The following is a 21,506-nucleotide window of genomic DNA, read 5'->3' on the forward strand; positions in this document are numbered from 1 at the left end:
GAGGTAGTGGGCTTAGAATCTGAAGGATGATGGGAGAAACAGTGTCTTATGGCAGCAAGGCCATGGGCATGATGGATGTTGGTGCATAGAGAGGTGGCATCAACAGTGAGGAGTAGGGATCCAGGAGGAAAAGGGGTGGGAATGTGGAGAGTTGGTGAAGGCACTTGTTAGTATCTTTGATGTGAGTGATCCCACCCCAGAAGTCCAATATAGCCACCAATCCCTACTGAAATCCTTAGGCCCAGCCCAGTACCTCTCCCCAAGTCCAACTTCCTCTTCACCCCAATGCCACCTCCCAAAACTCACCCTTTACACACTTCCCAAAATCCAAGAACCCAACAATCCCGGATGCAACATTGTAGAGGGTTATTGCACTCCTACTGAAAGAATTTTCACTCTGGTTGAGCAACACCACCCATGGAACACCTGTAACCTAGGCTCTCACAACAAAGAACTAACCACTTCCTTCACCTACTCTCCACCATTCCCAACCCTTTACCTGCTGGATATCTACTCGCCACTACTGACCCCACCTTCCTATACACTAACATCCATCATGCCCATGGCCTTGCCATTATCAAATGCTACCTCTCCCAGCATACTTCAAGTCCAAAACTCACTAAGTTATTCCACATACATGTTACCAATTATATCTCGACACACAACTACCTCTACTTTGAGAGAATGGTACATAAACAAATTCATGGCACAGCCATGGACACACACATAGCACTCTCCAATGCCAATTTTTTATGGGCCATCTAGAGGAAACATTCCTGTCCTTCCAAAACCCCAAACCCCTTATATCGTTCAGATTCATTGATGACATCTTCATGATCTGGATTCAGGGCCAACACACACTGTCCTCATTGTTTTATAATCTCGACACCATCTCTCCCATCTGATTCACCTGGTACTTTTAAACCCAACATGCCATCTTCCTTGATGCTGAAATCCATCTCTCTGATGGCTCTATTCACGTCTGTTGAAATTTAACCCACTAACCACCAATAAAACCTGCATTTCGACAGCTGTCATTCCTTCCACACCAAAAAACACTTTGCAAAAAGTCTGGCCACCCACACACAGTGCAGTACAGTGACGAGAACTCCCTGAACTGGAACAACTAAACCATTTCCATCACCAGGGCTTTGATTATCTATCATCATGGCCTGAAATGAGGGACACACTGCACAAGACCTTTTCCACCCCTCCTAAAGTGGCGTTTTGTCATTCACCCAACCTACACAACATCCTAGTCCATCCTTATGCTACTCCCACTCCCAACTCCAATCCCTTACCATAGGGATCACGTCCCTATGGAAGACCCACATGCAAAACCTGAACAATCCACTAGCGTAGCACCTCCTCCTACACCAGTACTGTCACAGGCTTATCCTATCCCATCGGAGACATGGCCACCTGGGAAAACCACCATGTCGTACATCAACTATGCTGCAATCACTGCACAGCTTTTTAGGTTAGTATGACAACAAACCAGTTGTCCACCAGACTGGATGGCCACTGACAAATTGTGGCTAAAAACAAAGTTGAACTCCTGGTGTCACAACATGCAGTTGAGCACAATATGCTAGATTTCAAGGGCTGCTTCACAGCCTGGGCCATGTGTATCTTTCCTTCCACTACCATCTTTTCTGAACTATGCAGATCCGAGTTATCCTTGGAACCCATCTTTTGCACATGTATCCCTCCTGGTCTCAATCTCTATTAACCCACTATTCCCACACCCTCCACTCAACAGTTTTCCCTTCCTCTGTTCTATCAGCCCCTCCCAATTCACGTCTCCATGTCACCTTCATCATGTTCCACTCCCCACTGGCTCTGAAACTCATGCATCACATGCATAGTACATGCACCTATCATCCCTCCCTCCTGCATTCCTAGCCAGAAAATTTGCTGTCTCCCTCAAAACCACTAGCTGCCCACCTGCAACTGCTCTTTCTGACTCCTGCATCTCTCCGCCTCCAGCCACCCTATCTGATACAACCTCCACCCCACCATACACCATCTGCCGAACTGCAATGTGGGCAGCATGGACTGTGTAGGTGCACAGGCACGTGTGCGTGTGTGTGTGTGTGTGTGTGTGTGTGTGTGTCCTGTAGCTAGAGAAAAGGATTTATTCTGAAAGCTAGCAAGATTTCTTTGTTTTTTGTGCATATCTGTCAATGACTCAATGCTTCTGCTTTTTGGTGAGCGGTCTCCTTTAGGAGCAAAATAGTTATATTCTGCTAAAACTTTCCTAAATTTTGTACAATTCTGTAAAAGTGCTGATGGACAGCTTGTGTTAAATGACAGTATGCAATTATTGTGTGAACTCAGTGACAGTCACTGAGTAATCCATGATGACTCCAATGTATAACTAACTCCATTCTGTTTCAGTCACGTGACTGCAAAATGTTGTAGCGTACTGTCAATGCACATGGTCCTAACCACTGACTCCATGACTGTAGGTAGATTCCCCAGTATGGATGACTACTTGGAGGCAGTAAAAACCAGACAGTTTCATGCCATCACACACTGTATGTGAAGTCCTTCAGTTGTTCATTACGCTCTCCCTGCAACAAGGTATAGTGTAGCTGAAGAAGCTCTCTCATTTCAACTTCTCAGTCTCTTACAAAACTTCACAAATTGTAGACATTATTTTGTAAAATGGCAGTCAGTTTGTGTTAGTCCTGCACTGTGTGCAGCTAGATGTTTAAAATTAAGCAGTTGGGTGATGTGATACATTCCATTTTTGTGTCTCTATGTCCATGTAAAAGTAAGCTGTGAACATAACCATTTTCTTATGAATAAATTGTCAACCAAAATATAATAGGATGGATGATAGAGACCAAGAGATTCCCTAAAGAAATGCAGAACAGAGCAGTTTAGGCAGACATATACTGCAGCTTCAATAGCTCTGCAGATTTTCTTTTGAAGTATTATTCAAGTAAAAGAAGTTACTATTTATATTCTAATAACTTTGTTTGCACCTAATATATGCCTTTCCTCTCATGTAATTATTGACTAATAAATCAGATTACCTGTAGCTGAATCTATAATCACTATTAATCTTTGTGCTGTTACAAATGTGCTCTTTGCATTCTGTGCTGAGTCGGCTATTGTTATGGTTATACTGCTCGCCTCATGCCAGTGCCTGTCCTCCCAAAAGGCATTCTGGCCAATAATTTTTCAAAAATTATCAGGTGAAAAAATTGGATTTTTGGACAACCTGCAGTCTGATATATTCAATTGATAAAGAACTGAATTTCTTTTCATTATCCATCATACTTACAGAGCTGCATCAAATTAAGTATAACATTGCACGATATTTTAAACATTTTGCAGAGGTAAAAACATACTGTGTAAACCTTGTGTATGGGTGGTTTTAGCTCATACACTGCAGTGAATGAAATGTAAATAAAATATCAAAATTTTATTAAAACTGACAGCAGAAGGATATCTCATTTTATTGTATAGTTATTAGATTTTAGACCTGGAGGAGGGTCATGCGCAATGCACCCATTCACATCCTGGCGCATCGCAAATCATGGTCATATAATCATCATATCTCATAAATGATTCAAGATATCAAAATGAAATTTTTTCACGCAATGAGGCACATAAATTGTACGATAAATACTCAAAACTTGTTTATTCACTGAGATGTGAAGGTAACTCATCCGCAGCAGTGAGAGGTCGACAGCTCGGGACACATTCAGACTTCCATAGCACTGTAGGAAAACCCAAGCAGTGCATGTATACATTTCCACACACCTGGGGAACAGCATAGCAGGTCATGTGTGCATGCACACAGCAGTGAAAGGGTTAAGTGAGGGTTTCTGATCATATAAAAAGTACAATGGTTCATCAGCACATTTCTATAATGTCAACTGTAATTCAAGGGTTGCTAGGCCATTAACCTCATGCTGATAAAAATTTACTTACTTACACTTCATTAATGTTTTACATAAGTTCACTGTAGTCCTTTAATGTTATAGTGCATCTCAAATTCTGCATAAGAAGAACAAAAGTATAGGTTGTTGCAGTTCACTAAGGTTAATGCCGATGTTTATTTATTCTTGTAATGTCATAATACCCTTAATATGGTACTACATATGAAATACAAGCCATAGTTTTTTATATATATAACTATCAGTAAGAGTTCATAGATCACATATGGTTAAGCAGCATGTATCTGTGAAGACAACTGTAAACATCTACTGGATTCTCTGCTTAATTATTGACAGCTACATGTTCTCTGCATATTATACCAAATCATCATTGCAGAAATCTATCAGCAGTAAACAGAAATTAAATATCCAGTTCATCAGTATGCAGAATGCACATCACATAAACGCAGGGAACATAGAAACAGACAGAGTACTAAGATTACTCAGCTGTATACATCCATTTCACCTTTCATAACAGGTTTTTTTGAGTCATCAGTCTTCTGGCTGGTTTGATGCAGCCCACCACAAATTCCTATCCTGTGCCGACATTGACATTTCACAGTACTTCTTGCACCCAATTCTTCAATTAGTTTTTGGATCTATTCCACCCTCTGTCTTCTTCTACTGTTATTACCTTCTACAGCTTCCTCTAATACATGGAAGTTATTTTCGGATGTGTTAACACATGTCCTATCACCAGGTAACAGTTAACACTGTACAAATGTGTTGTATTTGACTATTTTGTATATATGTATGTAAACTGTCAGTTCCATTATTCACTACAGACAAGGCTGTTAAAAACACCATCATAGGTGAATGAGGCCTCATAATACAAACTGTACAAAGTTTGGGACTACAGCACTGTGGTGGTTAATCCATTGACAGAAGTGAATGAGGGGTTCAAAATCCCTTGGTCCCAATGCCTGTACATATTCTTTATGATAGGTGTGTAATACCTGTTCCACCTGTATGCTCCACACTGTATCCCTTGAACTGTGTGTTTCATGTGCAAGTTGAAGGGTGCTTATTGCTGGGCCATTGGACACACAATCCAACATCATCTCCTCAAAGTCTGGTGTTTGGACTTGTCTTTTGTGGGAACTTTGGCCAGCTCTCTGTAGTGTGAATGACTCCATCTCTTGTAAATGGGTACCCATCGAGATAAACTTCTTCCAATACAAATTATGCCTAACGGGAAAGCGTTCTCTGTACAATCGTGCTGTTTTATGGGCACTACCTCCTGCTGTACCATAAAGTAAATGCATGCCTGCCACCTCTCGTGATGAGTAGTGTTCCACAGATGATGCACTGCACACAGTAACACACCTCACCACGGGGCACATCACAAGCTGTCTGATGCAATGCACAACTGACACCAGGGATAGTGGTGTGCATGAGGCACAGGTTAATGCACCGGTGCAGCACATGCAGTCATCACATGACACACATGCTTTGAGCTAAGTTGAGTGCAGTACATCTGTTTGGTGGTCAGGAGCATACGCCGTTTATCACACACAACCTGTTCCAGTGTACAATAAAACACTCGGGATCCTTGTGAGAGTGTGGCAGAATTGCATCACGCACCACTACACTACATGCATTGCGACTAGCGGTCTTCGCTTTGAACAGTTACTGTGAATTATGTTGTTATTATGCTGAGTATGCTGTGTATGTCCATAACACAATAAATGTGCATTTCTGACCATTAGTTCCCTACCTCAAAATAATCGGGTGTGGACTCACTATCACCTGTTTCAATCTGGCACAAAATGTTTGAGACATGCTGTACATTTTATTTTTAGTGGGACAAAATTATTTTTATGATTTCATTTTTGTCTTTGCCACCAAAGTAAGAGTGGCGTCATATACGTTGTTGTATAACAGTTGTATGTGAAAGTGTTTGATTTATGTTAACACATTTTTGTGAGCATGTTCATCACAATTCATTGCATCAATAGTCATATCAGCAAATTTATCTTGTGTATTCTGTTTATTATTGCACAGGTTGCCTGATGATTATTTCAATAAAAACCAGCAGCAATGTTTTATCAGCAGCAGTGTTACACAAAAAATTGTTTTCTTCAAATGTTTAAGAGCTATGAAGCACCACCTGCACCAAATGTATTAATAAAGTCTTCTGTGGTTCCATTAAGTGGCTACATATTAGTAGTGACAAGTAGTCAGAGTTTTATTGGCAGAATACTTAGAAGATGCAACAAGTCCACTAAACAGACTGCCTAAACTACACCTGCCCATCCTCTGATAAGAGTATTGCTGTGTGGTATGGGATCCTTACTAAAGCACTGCGACTCCATGGCAGAAGTGCACGTGCAGCACTTGCTACCTATCATTCACTTTGCATACGTGCACCTGGCAGTTTCGACACACAGTAGCACGTCACACACTCACTGAGTGACAAGCACTCACTGACTGACAATAGCTCATGGCTAAGTAAACACAAACTCTATACAGCTTCATCACAATGTAGTGGCACTAATAAACTCACCAAGCACTGGAGTACAGTTGGAATTGGAATTTCTTTTTAGCTGTTGATTTTCCATGTTTCCTACAGAGAAAATGTATGCTGTAAAACTGAGATTTAGCAAGTATTACAGCAATGACTAAGTGTGATTATGTATAACTAACATTATAGTGATCATGAAATACTAAATGTAATTGATTATTAATATAACCAAGTGTTGTCCGACAGAGCTGATAACATCTGTGATGACGCGGCCTGTAGTTCATTTTCTAAAATAGAGGAAGGGAGAAGAAAGGGAAACGAGGTAGGTATGAAATCACTGCTCCATGCTGCACAGGACACTGCAATGATTAAAGTTGAAAATTTGGGCTGGACAGGGACTCAAAGCCAGATGCTCCGCTACTCCAGAATGGTTGCCTCAATCATTTCGGCCACCTGGAGACATTTTCTATCCGACCCAAATTCTCAACTCATCACGAACTGCATTGCAGCATCCCTCATCCATTACATCTCCTATACACAAATCCTTGATTCCCATAGGGATTCAAATGACATTTGTGCACATTCACCGAAAAATATGTCATAGAGCTGATTCACTTGATTACTATATTAATGTAACTGAGTTTTGTCTGTTCTGTCTGACAGATGGAGTTTAGTAACAGAGCTCAAAGGTCAGATAGCCTCCATCAGAGAGCTGCCAATCAGGCTCTTTAATGTGCCAGGTTTGATGCCACCAGCCCATCCGTGGAAACTCACGAATGTGGCGGACCTCCACTACATCACCATTACTTGGCCTAACTGCAGACTTGTCTGCCGGTAAGAATGTTGTGATTGAATTAGCTGGTTGCTACTACAGGGCACTTTACAGTGTACAATGGCTTCGGGCATGGCCACCTCAACAGAACCAGGTACGAAGACTCTGTGAGTTGACATCAGGTTGTGCCAACTGGAGACGAGGGAGCACATTCCAAATGTATCAGTTAAGTTTTACTGTAATTCATCTCCTTTTTATAACAACCCTCATCTCCTTGGTATAACAACCCTCATCTTCACTACCTATCCTGCTAATCGAACCCATAATTCCTGGGCAGGATAGTGGTCACGTCATCCTGAACGACCTAAGAAATGCTACCTCATCTCTCAACAATGGATCACAGAAGTAGCCCATTACAAATGCTAATCCCAGATTCATTGTACTCTTACCCATTCATTACTGATAGTCCTCTGGAGCTTAACTGCAATTTCTCCTTCTTTTGAAATTAACAAAGGATATTCAAAATAATCACTTTTTCAGTTATGGCTTTTTCATTAGTGCAATAGATCATTACATCATTTTCATTAACAATATGCACGTCACACTAACATGCATGTCTAAAACAATCCACAGCTTATGAAATATTTTCAAAATTAAATAGCTGACTCTGAATTATTTGACATCAGCTGTATTAGATACAGATCTACTACCCAATAGTATCATATGAAATTATGTACTTGGCTGGGATTCAAACCCAGATTTCCTTGTTATCACGAGCAGTCACCTTAACCACTTCGAGATCCGTGCATGCTCCCTGGACCAATCCAAACTTCCACATGTCACAATATCTACATTCTTATGTCACAAATTTGCATATGTCACTACTGCATAGTAGATCTATACCTAATACAGCTGATGTCAAGGAATTAAAAGTCAGCAAATTTAATTTTAAAAATATTTCTTACAGGCATGGATCAACAATATTTTTTGTTCTTTGAAACGTGCATTCAGGTATTACATGCCTAAGTGGGCATATGATAGTAACAACGTTGGTTTCAATTCCTTGTTGTCTCATCCCCCATGTTGCAGGAATCCAAGTAATGTTATGAGCAGTAGGTGACGAATTTAGTGGACTACGATAAGGATTTAAACAGGGTGACATGTGAAAGTTTGGGTTGGTTCGGGGAGCATTCATGGATGACTGAATGGTTAAGGCAATCGCTCACAATAAGTGGGAAATCTGGGTTCCAGTCCCAGACTAAGAAATTTTCATAGGTCACTATTGGGTAGTAGATGTATACCTAACACAGTTGATGTCAAGCAATTCACAGTCAGTGAATTAATTTAAAATCTGTTTATCCTTTCCAGAAAAATCAAAATTTCCAGAATAAAAATTAATAGATGGCACTGGTTTGAATAGGAAAATACTCCCAAAGCACATATGAGGGAATGTTTGATAATGTATAAAGGCAGAAAAACTCATACCCCTTACGGATTGTTGGGAAGGCAAGTAGTCAACCATGCATTTCATGAGTTCACTAATATGAAGGCTGCCATTCCATTCATTGGTGCAAGAAGCTTAGTGCCTAAGCAGACAGGGCCACTTAACAGTACACAAGTATGAACAGTCACTGCTGACAACTCTTTTACAAGAGATCTTTTGCTTGAACAAAACTCATTGGATGGTTTAGCAAGTTAACTACAGATCTCAGATGACCTCCTTGCACCATCACATCTGTGATGGTAGGGCATCACCAGATGGCAATGTGACCAGCAACCTTGCCACCACCAGCAGTGTTCTTCACAACTCACTGCACCTGCTTACTCTGCTCAGTTTGTAACCTGCTCATCAGTTATACTCTGTTTTACAACCTTAGTCAAAACACTTGATTTGATTTTACTGAATACAGTGCTAGACTCTCTTCACAATATTTGTCATTTACTTGTCTCACCAATCTTGTACATTTTCTAGACAGCCTTTTTTCTAAAAAAAAAAAAAATCCTAAGATACTAGCTGCTTGTGCTATCTGACTATCTCACAGTTATGGTGCTATCATGGGATTATCACTATTGCCAAGTACATAGTTAACCTATTCAAATGTGCAAAAATGTCACTCTCCCAAAAAGGCTCTCAGTGGCATTTAGCTTTCATGGTTACATCAATATAATTATCAAGCTTCATGAGTCAACCAGTAAATTTGCATGAACGAAAGAAATAATAATAAGAATGGCCTCTGGATTATCAAGATCATTTCCTATTTTAAGTAGAACTGATATTATTATTTGTCTTGCGACTTGGTTGTACACTCCTGGAAATTGAAATAAGAACACCGTGAATTCATTGGCCCAGGAAGGGGAAACTTTATTGACACATTCCTGGGGTCAGATACATCACATGATCACACTGACAGAACCACAGGCACATAGACACAGGCAACAGAGCATGCACAATGTCGGCACTAGTACAGTGTATATCCACCTTTCGCAGCAATGCAGGCTGCTATTCTCCCATGGAGACGATCGTAGAGATGCTGGATGTAGTCCTGTGGAACGGCTTGCCATGCCATTTCCACCTGGCGCCTCAGTTGGACCAGCGTTCGTGCTGGACGTGCAGACCGCGTGAGACGACGCTTCATCCAGTCCCAAACATGCTCAATGGGGGACAGATCCGGAGATCTTGCTGGCCAGGGTAGTTGACTTACACCTTCTAGAGCACGTTGGGTGGCACGGGATACATGCGGACGTGCATTGTCCTGTTGGAACAGCAAGTTCCCTTGCCGGTCTAGGAATGGTAGAACAATGGGTTCGATGACGGTTTGGATGTACCGTGCACTATTCAGTGTCCCCTCGACGATCATCAGTGGTGTACGGCCAGTGTAGGAGATCGCTCCCCACACCATGATGCCGGGTGTTGGCCCTGTGTGCCTCGGTCGTATGCAGTCCTGATTGTGGCGCTCACCTGCACGGCGCCAAACACGCATACGACCATCATTGGCACCAAGGCAGAAGCGACTCTCATCGCTGAAGACGACAAGTCTCCATTCGTCCCTCCATTCACGCCTGTCGCGACACCACTGGAGGCGGGCTGCACGATGTTGGGGCGTGAGCGGAAGACGGCCTAACAGTGTGCGGGACCGTAGCCCAGCTTCATGGAGACGGTTGCGAATGGTCCTCGCCGATACCCCAGGAGCAACAGTGTCCCTAATTTGCTGGGAAGTGGCGGTGCGGTCCCCTACAGCACTGCGTAGGATCCTACGGTCTTGGCGTGCATCCGTGCGTCGCTGCGGTCCGGTCCCAGGTCGACGGGCACGTGCACCTTCCGCCGACCACTGGCGACAACATCGATGTACTGTGGAGACCTCACGCCCCACGTGTTGAGCAATTCGGCGGTACGTCCACCCGGCCTCCCGCATGCCCACTATACGCCCTCGCTCAAAGTCCGTCAACTGCACATACGGTTCACGTCCACACTGTCGCGGCATGCTACCAGTGTTAAAGACTGCGATGGAGCTCCGTATGCCGCGGCAAACTGGCTGACACTGACGGCGGCGGTGCACAAATGCTGCGCAGCTAGCGCCATTCGACGGCCAACACCGCGGTTCCTGGTGTGTCCGCTGTGCCGTGCGTGTGATCATTGCTTGTACAGCCCTCTCGCAGTGTCCGGAGCAAGTATGGTGGGTCTGACACACCGGTGTCAATGTGTTCTTTTTTCCATTTCCAGGAGTGTATATGGTAATAGTTTCTGTCAGTACTTCACAACTACAAAAATGAAAATTGTTTATTTTTCCACTCACACATCACTGAGCCAAAAAGCTTGAATATTCTATTATGATGTAATACCTGGAGCCATAGGAGAATTTTCCTGTTAAGCTATTTGATATTTTGTTTCCTATTATGTAATGACTGTTATGTTAACTGCTGACACATTTACATTTTACACTAGTATTTTTACATATACTACAATGTGTTTTTGTAAAATTTTGTGTTTTCCTGCTTTGCACATACACAATGGGTTAACTCGTCAATGACCCATCTAAATTGTTTGTCACACATAAAGACGTAATGATGAACACTTCCCCAGTTGGTCTATCCTCTCATCTAATTTACAATATATGCTGCACATTATCATTTTCAGACCACTAAAATATGTCTACTGCATCTTTTTAATCCTTCAGTCATATTGTTTCCTGCATTACACTGAAATATTTTACGACCGTGAGAAAAAATCAAAACCTGTAACCATCTTGTCATAATTGCAATTCTGAATGTAAATAGTACCAAATCTAAATTTCAGGTAGCTGTTTAGTATGATACATTCTGTGCAGACAGACTGAGAATACTCTGTGACAGTGCCTGTGTGCTCTCTGTCTCTGTACCATGCCACACACTCCAGCCATAGCCTACTCTGGTAACTGGTAACTGGGGGCAAGAGCTGCATCAGGTGATTGTTTCTGCTTTTGGATCTCCTTAGAAAAATTTATATGCTCGAAAAACTATTGCTGTCACTGCTTAACATAATACTTGTCGTATTTGCCTTATGCCACCAATACTGAACACTACAGCAGCTAAGGACTGTCACCATATCCACAATAACATGACAATTATGCTAAACATTCTATGCACACCCTGAAGCACACATAACATACAGGTGCAGAAGAATGACACTACTGGCTGAAGTGTCACATGGAACGCTGACCTTCCCATTATGTATTGTCCCTGATGCACCTCCTTATGTGCACACCACTATGGATCTGAGCAAAATCCTTTAACAATGAAAACACAAGTACATTAATTTTAATTTCATGTTATCTGCACTAAACAGCATACATTCTTTTTTGCCTGTTTCCATGTCACACACAGTTTCTGTGGAAGTTAATTTTTTCAGAAATAAAAAAAACAATTAAACTAAACTAAACTTTGCCCGAACAGGCCATGAAGGACCAATGGTACCAATCAGCCGCCGTGTCATCCTCAGCCCAAAGGCATCACGGTATACGGATATGGAGGGTCTTGTGGTCAGCACACTGCTCTCCCGGCCATACGTCAGTTTATGAGACCAGAGCCTGCACTTCTCAATCAAGTAGCTCCTAAGATTGCCTCACAAGGGCTGAGTGCACCCCACTTGCCAACAGCGCTCGGCAGACCGGATGGTCACCCACCCAAGTGCTAGCCCAGTCCGACTGTGCTTAACGATGGTCATCCTGATGGGAACTGGAGTTACCACTGCAGAAAGGCCATTGGCTTATTCAGAATGAAGCAGTGGAAATTACTGAAAGAAACTGCAGTTTCATTCTCTGTCAACCCAAAAAATTTCAAGACTGGATAACTAAACAATTCTCAAAGTTAAAATGGTGGTTTTGATGCTTTAGGTGTTCTACATACTCTCCTCCCACTTGAGTACAGTGTACAGAATGTTCCTATAACCATGTGAAACTGTTAGAGAAGTCCTTCTCTGGGGTGTTGTTCAACCTGTGCAGCACATTGGCAGGAATGTCAGTTATGTCATCAAAGTGTTGACCATCACATGAATTTCTGCACTTTCGTCATTTTGTGGTATGTAGGTTTGTACTGATAACACTACATCTCATCACCTGTAATGATTTTTTCCAGAAAAGAATTGTCTGTAGTTTGAATTTAAATCACGTCATGGCAGGCATTCATGTGTTGCTTTTGCTTGAGAGTCAAGATGTGCAGAACCAACTTTGCGCACAATTTTCTCGTCTTAAGAAATTCTGGAGAATGTATTGAACACTTGATTTAGAGATTCTATTACACAGCTATTTGTGACATGTTGACACACTACAGCCACATGTCCGCTACTTAATACTGCTTCCTCACAACTGATTGGTCAAAAACACATTTGTTAGTTCAGATATTAGTTTAAGCTGACGTAGCTTATATGCCAGGAATAAAATAAGTCTCAGCACTTTTTGGATGGATGGTGTATATTTTGTGATAAAATTATCACATACTGGTTAAGATCACAACTGTCTCAGCAGCAGTAGCTGCTACAACAAACACACGGGCAACATTTGATGTGCATGCAAGAAATTTTTTGCACTCATTATAACTTCTTCTACTGCTGTTTTCTTCTAAATCTTGTTGTTGTGTGAGTGGTCACTGCATTTCTTATTTTTCTCTTCCTTTCTCCAGAATTCCCAGCAATATTAGAAACTGTTCTGTATTTCATTTGGAAAGTTCCATTTATCTGCCTAAACCATCATTCTATAGATCATTTTTGCTGTTTATGTGAGTAAATCCCTCCTTGTCTTCCCCTGGACTGTCATGCCCACAATCTCACCTCCATGAATTCACTGATCTTTTTCTGCAATGGGTTGATATCACACTAAAAGACTGTACAAAATTAGGCAGACAAGAGTTCCAATTAAAACAACACTACCTCTAAAAATATAATGCAGATGTGCTGGTATCAAAACTGCAGCCTCATGCCCCACAAACAAAAAATTCCACTAACAGTGAAAATATTGTGATAAGTTCTCTAACCTCCTCTGGGCATAGTTCATGTGTGCAGCTTTGGAAGTGTCCACAAATAAGAGGAAAGGCCACAATGTATCGATTTTGTGCGGGGAACTCCAAACACATATGAAATTGATCTTCAAAGATTTTGCTGTAGAAACTGAAACAAGAAATAATATTTAGTAACTTTAAAGCATACACATGAAACATAAAGAACAATACAATTTACTATGACTATTTATGGGACTATTTATTAATATCACCACTGCATATTAAGCTGGCACAATAGCAGAGATCTGAGACTTGCTCTGTTGAAAGGGCTTTAACATTTCATGTAGGTATTACTTACACTCTCAGTTTTAACATTCTTTATTTTAATGCCATCATATTTCATAAGGTGTCAATGTTTACTTTCAATATGCTTGAAAAAGACAAAATGTTGAAATTGGAGCTGGAATGTTTTCAACAGCCATAAGTAGAATAAGTAATAATTACATAAGGGCTGTGGACCAAGTTCTCATCAAAATTTTGGGTCTAAAATATGTTGACATCACATGCAATCTGTATCCACTCTTTTTAGTTCCATTTGCCTCATGGTTTATTTGTGCCTACTATGGAAGTATGGAAGTTGTAGGGCAACTTGCTCTGATTTCATACTTATTTATAGTTTACCACTCTAACTGGAGCTCACACTATGACCTGTCCCCATATTCTCAACACTTTTGGTACCATAAAGTGATGCTAAATAACAACATATATCACATATCATCAGTATGAGAATTTTATTAGTAGTGTTCTCTATGAGTCAGAACTTTTAATTATATTTGAGCAGTGCGGATTTTAAGCAATGAAGAAAAAAAAAAAAAAAAACACTCAAAATTGGGGCAAATGAGAAAAACACATGTGGTTGGTTGTCATTCACCCAGATCTAATTGCAAAACTGAGGCACAAAGGAAGGAAAAAAGTAAATACTAAGACAGAAAAATGAACATATGTCATAATCATGGCCTTGACTTGAGAAATCTTACAGCTGAAGGAACAAATCACAGAAGTGTATGCTTACATAAAGTGAACCAAACATGATCTCACAGCGATGGCAATAAATGAAATAAACTGGTTATTCTCTCTACCACAATTTGTTGAGCCTTTTAATGCCATTTGCAAGACTTGGCATCTGTACTTTATGCACTGCTTTGCCATGTCTCTTGCCATGCACTGGCTGCTAAATACTTCTGATGTATTAATCATTTCTCATTTTTCTAATAATTCCAGGCTTCAGACTGGCAGTGGGAGAGTTAAAGAGTATTTATTTGCAATATTTACTGCAGTCTAGAACAAATCGCAAAGCATAAAAACATAGAATCGACAGATATCGCAGGATGTACAGTGCAATGTCATCTGTTGAATTTGTATCAAATCACATAGCTTGGTGTGAGTACATCAAAAGCACTAACACAAAACTATCTACAAAGTTGCATACTATACACTGAAATGCCTTTTTCTTTTATTACAGAAAATGATACTGTGTGGCGAGATACCACAAGTGGTGCTCCAATTAGACAGGCATCATATCCCACCATAGCTAAATGATAAACAAAATATGTTTCAACAACTGCTGTGGTAGCCCACTGTACTAAGAGTGTTAAATATATGTGCCACAGTCGCAAACCATTAAACTACACAAAATTTCAATGAAACTTATTCTTCGAATAATTCTCAAATGTTTGTCTGAAAAATTCTTGTACTGGATTTGGAAACAAATCAATTTTTCCACTTTAATTTCCACACAATTAATTACTAAAGCTAGTAATTCTTTTATGAAATGCTTCTATGGACAGCTTCAATCTTACACATACTGTACTTTAAATGATATAATGGGTTATGAGTGTAACATTACATATTAGGTTCCCAATGCTCACCCAATTTTGTAAGGGTGATGGTTATATTGTGCCAGACTTCACTGTTTACTACTGGACTGTCATCCATCCTGTTGCTCTCTACAGCATCAAACATTGGCCAGCTACAAAATGGGATGAACAACGATTGGGGGTCATGGAGACTAAGATGCCAAAATGACCAGGTAGCATCACTGGACTGGATCATATTTCAAATGACACTATTAGTGAACATTTCAGGGTCACACCAATCCAGAAGAAAATGTGAGAAAGCTGTCATATTTTGCTGCTTGCAAAAGATGATACCATTGGAAAGGCTACATACACAGTGGAAGTCGCAGGGAAGAGACCCAAGGGTCAGCCTAGACAACAATGGGCTGACACTCTGTACAATAACCTGAAGGCTGTAAATCTTCATATAGACATGGTCCACGACCTAGCAAAATGGAGACAGCGAATCCACTCAGTGGACCCTGCCACCAGGTGGGACAAACCCTATTGAAAATGAAGAAGGATTCACTGTTTAGGGTATCTCTGGCCTGAAATCTGTAAATGAAGTCTGCTTGTTTATTAGCCTCTTTTTAGGATAGCTCTGGTCTGAAATCTGCAAGAGAAGCCTGTTTCCTTTAATATCCTCTTCTTCTGTAAAGTTTGGAAGGAAGGAGACGAGGTACTGGCAAAAGTAAAGCTGTGAGGACAGGGCGTGAATCGTGCTTGGGTAGCTCAGATGGTAGACCACTTGCCCGCGAAAGGCAAAGGTCCCAAGTTCGAGTCTTGGTCCGGCACACAGTTTTAATCTGCCAGGAAGTTTCATATCAGTGCACACTCCGCTGCAGAGTGAAAATCTCATTCTGGATCTATCCCAGGCATGTTCGATAGGGTTCATGTCTGGAGAACATGCTGGCCATTCTAGTCAAGCGATGTCATTATCCTGAAGCAAGTCATTCACAAAATGTGCATGATGGGGGCACGAACTGTCATCCATGGAGACGAATGCCTTACCAATATGCTACCAACATGGTTGCACTATCAGTCGGAGGATGGCATTCACATATCGTACAGCCATTACGGCGCCTTCCATGACCACCAGCGGCGTATGTCGGCCCCACATAATGCCACCCCAAAACAGCAGGGAACCTCCATCTTGCTGCATTCGCTGGACAGTGTGTCTAAGGCGTTCAACCTGACCGGGTTGCCTCCAAACACGTCTCTGACAATTGTCTGGTTGAAGGCATATGCAACACTCATCGGTGAAGAGAACGTGATGCCAATCCTGAGCGGTGCATTCGGCATGTTGTTGGGCCCATCTGCACCATGCTGCATGGTGTTGTGGTTGCACAGATGGACCTCACCATGGACATCGGGAGTGAAGTTGTGCATCATGGAGCCTATTACGCACAGTTTGAGTCATAACACGACGTCCTGTGGCTGCACAAAAAGCATTATTCAACATGTTTATGTTGCTGTCAGGGTTCCTCTGAACCATAATCCATAGGTAGTGGTCATCCACTGCAGTAGCAGCCCTTGTGCGGCCTGAGCAAGGCACATCGTCGACAGTTCCTGTTTCTCTGTATTTCCTCCACGTCCAAACAACATCGCCTTGGTTGACTTCGAGACGCCTGGGCACTTCCCTTGTTGAAAGCCCTTCCTGGCACAAAGTAACAATGCAGACATGATCAAACTGCGGTATTGACTGTCTAGGCATGGCTGAACTACAGACAACACGGGCCATGTACCTCCTTCCTGTTGGAATGACTCTAACTGATCGGCTGTTGGACCCCCTCTGTCAAATAGGCGTTGTTCATACATGATCGTTTACATCTTTGAGTGGGTTAAGTGACATTCTATGAACAGTCGAAGGGACTGTGTCTGTGATACAATATCCACAGTCAACATCTATCGTCAGGAGTTCTGGGAACAGGGATGATGCAAAAGTTTTTTGATGTGTGTATTATATAATTTCCTTAGTCTCTTCTAAATGGTTAGTCACAAGTCACAACTGTGTGTATGTATTTCTTTTCCAGAAGACCTTGATAGATATTGTTATTACTCATGCAACAGACAACAATCATGAGACAATACAAAGGCTGTCACACAGCATACAATACCATCCTCCTTGCATAAGATCCCCTTACATTTGGTTTATAGATTTTGGCTTTCATTGGCAGTACATAAATAATGGAGAAAATAATAGACAAGATGAAAACGGAAATATAAGAAGAGAGACAAAATTTCAAGGGTCACAAACTAAAATATCAAGGAATGTGACCTTTCAATGAAGCAGCTGGGAATACACCAGTGTTTTCAAGAAAAATCAGTTGAAAGTTAGCAAGAACTGGACTGAAGAAAGGGAGGAGACACACAGAAAATGAACACAAAAATACTAGGTGTGAGTTAAGACTCAAGGAAAGACGTAGGTGAAACAATGTCATCCACTGCTGGCAGAAATGATAGAAGAATATCATGTCCAACATGGGTATTCATGTACAATGCCTATAAAATGTTAGCATTACTTTACACATGGGGTAACTTGAAAAATATAAACATGTAAATATATGGTAGAACAAACTGCTAATGTTAACTTCAGTAAAAGTCCAACAACACTAATTCCATGGGCTCTTGCACTCTACAGTGTACACTGACACAGTTCCCACAAACCCATACCATTGGCATATGACAGAACTTCTGGTGATCTGATAGGTCAAAGATAAGAAGAAAAATAGAAAACAGATAAAAATAGCAATGCACAAACAGAAACTGAAATTTCTTATGGTCCAACAAGCAATTTCAGAAGGGCAAATCTTCTGGATTAAACCCTGAAGTGATAGCCAGTATAGTTTGTTGGCTGCTTTTCAGAATTTTCATTAGTTATCAATAACCACGCCTGAACCATGGACCTTGCCGTTGGTGGGGAGGCTTGCGTGCCTCAGCGATACAGATGGCCATACCGTAGGTGCAACCACAACGGAGGGGTATCTGTTGAGAGGCCAGACAAACATGTGGTTCCTGAAGAGGGGCAGCAGCCTTTTCAGTAGTTGCAGGGGCAACAGTCTGCATGATGGACTGATCTGGCCTTGTAACATTAACCAAAACGACCTTGCTGTGCTGGTGCTGCGAACGGCTGAAAGCAAGGGGAAACTACAGCCATAATTTTTCCCGAGGACATGCAGCTTTACTGTATGATTAAATGATGATGGCGTCCTCTTGGGTAAAATATTCCGGAGGTAAAATAGTCCCCCATTCGGATCTCCGGGCGGGGACTACTCAAGAGGACGTCGTTATCAGGAGAAAGAAAACTGGCGTTCTACGGATCGGAGCGTGGAATGTCAGATCCCTTAATCGGGCAGGTAGGTTAGAAAATTTAAAAAGGGAAATGGATAGGTTAAAGTTAGATATAGTGGGAATTAGTGAAGTTCGGTGGCAGGAGGAACAAGACTTTTGGTCAGGTGAATACAGGGTTATAAATACAAAATCAAATAGGGGTAATGCAGGAGTAGGTTTAATAATGAATAAAAAAATAGGAGTGCGGGTTAGCTACTACAAACAGCATAGTGAACGCATTATTGTGGCCAAGATAGACACAAAGCCCATGCCTACTACAGTAGTACAAGTTTATATGCCAACGATCTCTGCAGATGATGAAGAAATAGATGAAATGTATGACGAGATAAAAGAAATTATTCAGGTAGTGAAGGGAGACGAAAATTTAATAGTCATGGGTGACTGGAATTCGTCAGTAGGAAAAGGGAGAGAAGGAAACATAGCAGGAGAATATGGATTGGGGGGAAGAAATGAAAGAGGAAGCCGCCTTGTAGAATTTTGCACAGAGCATGACTTAATCATAGCTAACACTTGGTTCAAGAATCATAAAAGAAGGTTGTATACCTGGAAGAATCCTGGAGATACTAAAAGGTATCAGATAGATTATATAATGGTAAGACAGAGATTTAGGAACCAGGTTATAAATTGTAAGACATTTCCAGGGGCAGATGTGGATTCTGACCACAATCTATTGGTTATGAACTGCAGATTGAAACTGAAGAAACTGCAAAAAGGTGGGAATTTAAGCAGTTGGGACCTGGATAAACTGAAAGAACCAGAGGTTGTAGAGAGTTTCAGGGAGAGCATAAGGGAACAATTGACAGGAATGGGGGAAAGAAATACAGTAGAAGAAGAATGGGTAGCTCTACGGGATGAAGTTGTGAAGGCAGCAGACGATCAAGTAGGTGAAAAGACGAGGGCTAATAGAAATCCTTGGGTAACAGAAGAAATATTGAATTTAATTGATGAAAGGAGAAAATATAAAAATGCAGTAAATGAAGCAGGCAAAAAGGAATACAAACGTCTCAAAAATGAGATCGACAGGAACTGCAAAATGGCTAAGCAGGGATGGCTAGAGGACAAATGTAAGGATGTAGAGGCTTGTCTCACTAGGGGTAAGATAGATACTGCCTACAGGAAAATTAAAGAGACCTTTGGAGAGAAGAGAACCACTTGTATGAATATCAAGAACTCAGATGGAAACCCAGTTCTGAGCAAAGAAGGGAAGGCAGAAAGGTGGAAGGAGTATATAGAGGGTTTATACAAGGGCGATGTGCTTGAGGACAATATTATGGAAATGGAAGAGGATGTAGATGAAGACGAAATGGGAGATAAGATACTGCGTGAAGAGTTTGACAGAGCACTGAAAGACCTGAGTCGAAACAGGGCCCCCAGAGTAGACAACATTCCATTAGAACTACTGACGGCCTTGGGAGAGCCAGTCATGACAAAAATCTACCATCTGGTGAGCAAGATGTATGAGACAGGCGAAATACCCTCAGACTTCAAGAAGAATATAATAATTCCAATCCCAAAGAAAGCAGGTGTTGACAGATGTGAAAATTACCGAACTATCAGTTTAATAAGTCACAGCTGCAAAATACTAACGCGAATTCTTTACAGACGAATGGAAAAACTGGTAGAAGCGGACCTCGGGCAAGATCAGTTTGGATTCCATAGAAATGTTGGAACACGTGAGGCAATACTAACCTTACGACTTATCTTAGAAGAAAGATTAAGAAAAGGCAAACCTACGTTTCTAGCATTTTTAGACTTAGAGAAAGCTTTTGACAATGTTAACTGGAATACTCCCTTTCAAATTCTGAAGGTGGTAGGGGTAAAATACAGGGAGCGAAAGGCTATTTACAATTTGTACAGAAACCAGATGGCAGTTATAAGAGTCGAGGGGCATGAAAGGGAAGCAGTGGTTGGGAAAGGAGTGAGACAGGGTTGTAGCTTATCCCCGATGTTATTCAATCTGTATATTGAGCAAGCAGTAAAGGAAGCAAAAGAAAAATTCGGAGTAGGTATTAAAATTCATGGAGAAGAAGTAAAAACTTTGAGGTTCGCCGATGACATTGTAATTCTGTCAGAGACAGCAAAGGACTTGGAAGAGCAGTTGAACGGAATGGACAGTGTTTTGAAAGGAGGATATAAGATGAACACCAACAAAAGCAAAACGAGGATAATGGATTGTAGTCAAATTAAATCGGGTGATGCTGAGGGAATTAGATTAGGAAATGAGACACTTAAAGTAGTAAAGGAGTTTTGCTATTTAGGGAGTAAAATAACTAATGATGGTCGAAGTAGAGAGGATATAAAATGTAGACTGGCAATGGCAAGGAAAGTGTTTCTGAAGAAGAAAAATTTGTTAACATCGAGTATAGACTTAAGTGTCAGGAAGTCGTTTCTGAAAGTATTTGTATGGAGTGTAGCCATGTATGGAAGTGAAACATGGACGATAAATAGTTTGGACAAGAAGAGAATAGAAGCTTTCGAAATGTGGTGCTACAGAAGAATGCTGAAGATTAGATGGGTAGATCACATAACTAATGAGGAGGTGTTGAATAGGATAGGGGAGAAGAGAAGTTTGTGGCACAACTTGACTAGAAGAAGGGATCGGT

The 21,506-nt window shown here is 41.2% G+C and overlaps 1 protein-coding gene across 4 annotated transcripts in view; it reads right to left on the reverse strand.

Moving 5' to 3' along the window:
• The window catches only part of LOC126248690 (membrane-associated protein Hem), a 188,283-nt gene that overhangs the window by 67,476 nt on the left and 99,301 nt on the right, over positions 1–21,506 (reverse strand). For all 4 annotated transcript variants that reach the window (XM_049949972.1, XM_049949970.1, XM_049949971.1 and 1 more), the window contains exon 12: positions 13,694–13,826. In XM_049949972.1, coding sequence (XP_049805929.1) covers positions 13,694–13,826 — 133 coding nt within the window. The remainder of the gene's footprint in view (positions 1–13,693; positions 13,827–21,506) is intronic.

The sequence above is a fragment of the Schistocerca nitens genome, chromosome 3 (genome assembly GCF_023898315.1).
Source record: "Schistocerca nitens isolate TAMUIC-IGC-003100 chromosome 3, iqSchNite1.1, whole genome shotgun sequence".
In the NCBI taxonomy this organism is placed as follows: Eukaryota; Metazoa; Arthropoda; class Insecta; order Orthoptera; family Acrididae; genus Schistocerca; species Schistocerca nitens.